This window comes from Micropterus dolomieu, linkage group LG03 (genome assembly GCF_021292245.1).
Source record: "Micropterus dolomieu isolate WLL.071019.BEF.003 ecotype Adirondacks linkage group LG03, ASM2129224v1, whole genome shotgun sequence".
Classification (NCBI taxonomy): Eukaryota; Metazoa; Chordata; class Actinopteri; order Centrarchiformes; family Centrarchidae; genus Micropterus; species Micropterus dolomieu.
The window spans coordinates 32,826,726-32,829,683 of record NC_060152.1 but is presented as its reverse complement, the minus strand read 5'-3'; the positions used below and the strand labels follow the sequence as shown (position 1 = coordinate 32,829,683).

At 42.3% G+C, this 2,958-nt stretch overlaps 1 gene segment (V, D, J or C); it reads right to left on the bottom strand.

Moving 5' to 3' along the window:
- Positions 1-2,158: 2,158 nt before the first annotated feature.
- Positions 2,159-2,629, bottom strand: LOC123968787 (the record flags this gene model as incomplete). The annotated part of the segment is given in 2 exon segments: positions 2,159-2,467; positions 2,575-2,629. Coding segments are annotated over 2 exon segments (361 nt in total), but the record flags the coding sequence as incomplete, so codon positions are not given.
- Between the last annotated feature and the right edge of the window lie 329 nt (positions 2,630-2,958).

Sequence of the window (2,958 nt, the reverse complement as noted above, 5' to 3'; positions counted from 1 at the left end):
CTGAGACCCGTGAGAGGACGGGTGTCGAGAAGAAAGCCTTAATACATTTTTCACTAGTATTTTCAGTGATATGCCATTTTGTGATTACCTGTGTTTATACATTTGTGTGCACGCAGATAGTACTCTCAAAGAAAACAGAGAGAGCAACATCAGTCACCACAACCTTGGAAATGTTCAGACCCTTGGAGATGACCAAGTCCAAAGTGTGCCCCTTATTGTGTCTGGGCTCTGTCACATGTTGGGTCTTTCCATAATTATCAAAAACACAACACAGTTCTTTAGTCCCTCTGTCCTGGGGGTTTTCAACATGGATGTTAAAATCACCAACAATAACCACAGAGTCAAAGTCAATACAGATTATAGATTCTAAAGAAGCAAAATTCCTATAAGACATCCTTTTGCATTGGAGGGAGTCATTAAAGAAAATGGCAACTCCACCTCCTCTCTTATGCACTCTAGCTTCACTCATAAAACTGAAGTTGGGAGGGGTAGACTCGATAAGGACAGCTGCACTGTTATCTTTGTCCAATCAAGTTTCAGTTAAAAACATGAAATTTAGATTGTGAGTGATTATAAAATCATTTATTAAAAATGTTTTTCCTGCCAAAGACCTAACGTTTAACACAAAGCAAATTTTAGTGTGTTAAAAACATTATCTGGCCCACTTTTTTCGACAGGCTGCGGCAGACGAGGAATTAATATTAAATTTGCAGGATATGTTGAGTACTTCCTGTTTCTTAACACATTCACCATGCTTTTACTGTTACCTGTCAAGACAGGGATGGGGAAGACTACCAGCACATTGGGCTTGTCCTGGGAAGAGTCATGAGTGCTATTTTCCTTGTAGCCTGGACCCAGCACATATCAGACAGATCTTACTGGGCTTTTTCGCCATTGCGGAGTGGGAAGGCGGGTTGTGCGCTGTATTTGTGACACGTGTCAAACCTGGAGGACTTAGAACCAGTGGTGGAGGTGGACGGTGAGGGGGGTTTATGGTAGAGAGAATGGGAGTGGAGCGAGGGAAAGTGCGGGGAGTAAATTTGGTCCCAGCTCTAACCAGGTCTTTCATGTGATCAGTGAAGTCCAACAGTGGGGAGAGGGGAGAAAGGGTGTCTGGAGATAAGGGTGACCTAGATGGGGATTGGGGGGGTAAAGATGGTGAATCCTTACTGTTGGTTTTCAGAGAGGGAGGTGGAGGCTCTTCCTCTTGGCTCAGATGTCTCCCGTGATCAGAGCTCTCTTCCGGCATTCCACATTCACTTCTAACCTATGGATCTTGGTTTCCAGCACTGCAATTTTCTGTAGAAGTTTGTAGAAGTTGTCCGTGGAGAAGGAACGCATCTTGTTGCTAATTAGCATTAGCTATAACTCCAGTCACTGCAATTCAGGCTAGTGCTATTGGTAGGCCGCAGTCGTGATGATATGATATTAAGATCATAAAAGTTTTTAAAGTATGGTAAGAGCCCACTTTATCTGACAGTGCCAGTGATTTAAAAATATACAAGAGCTGCTGCTCAAAATTTCTAGCAGAAAAAAAAGAGAGTTTAAGCAAAAGAATGCAAGCAGAGGCAAGAGCAAGCAGCAAAGCTTCTGCACTATAAAGAAAGCAGGAAAGCAGTGTAGTTTGATGGATTAATAAAGTGATTATTAAATGGATAATTCAACATTTCCCAAAGTGTTTCTTTCCCCAAACTGAGTGGTGCCCCTTTTGAACAAGTGCTAATGATATTAATATTCCCGAGTGTTAACATCCATCATTTTATAAAGAAAGTATAGGTTCACCACAAATATCACACACAAATGCAACCAGCTGACAACGACAGTCTTTCTCCATGTTTGATTTTTTTCAGTCACATTTTAACATGCTGTGAGACGATGATGAAGATGACTGATGTTAATATGTGTTCAAATTGTCTTTGAACTGAAAATGTTGAAATAGTTGTGAGCAGGAATGAGGTAGAGGTCAAATGGCAAGCAACAATGGTGACATTTTCAATCCACTTGATGCGATTTAAAATTTACAGTGTCTGTGTGTCCTCAGTGAAGTGTATCAGTCTCTGCAGTAGCTTCCAGCTGCAGCACTCAGTTCAGTTTCTGTTCAGTCTGACTGAGGGAGGTTTTTGTACGACGCTTTTTCACTGTGTGAACACATCCTGACTGTTGATATAGTGTTCACTCAGACAGTAGTAAACTGCTGCATCTTCAGTCTGGACTCCAATGATGGTCAGAGTGAAGTCAGAGTTTGATCCACTGCCTGTAAAACGATCTGGAATCCCTGATGCTCGAGTGCTAGCAAGGTAAATGAGGAGTTTAGGAGTTTCTCCATCTCTCTGTTGGTACCAGGCTAAAAGGTGGTAGTTGCTCCAAACACGAACATCCTGACTGGTCCTACATCTGATGGAGACGGAGCCTCCCAGAGCAGAGCTCACTGCTCCAGGCTGAGTCACTGTGACCTGGCCTCTGGACTCTGAGGATACAGAGACAAAAACATAAAGCAGCATCATGGTTTTGTCAGCTTCATTTCAGAGGGACGGATGTTCATAGAGGAGAGGAGTTTGATTCTCTGGACTTTACCTGTGAAGCAGCAGCAGAGGAGAGTCCAGATGAGGACGCAGATCAAAGTCATGTTTTTGATGAGGAGGATTTCTGTGGCTTCTGTTGTCATGAAGGACAGCTGTCAGTCATCCAGTGTTCAACTCTCAGGACTATAAACTCTCCCAGAGCACTGGAGCATGGTGCTGCTGATGCAAAATGGCTCTCTATGGAAATGCTCTGACTGACTTCAACAGGGACTTGTATGTGAAATATAGTCATCATATACATAACAAACCAACTTATACCAGTACAAATTATTTTTTAGCACCATTGTTACTGCTCTGTATAAAAATTTGTAAGATGACTGCTTCTGTTTTTTCTAATGGAGTTATTGCACATTCCAATTCTAATGCTGTGTCAGTA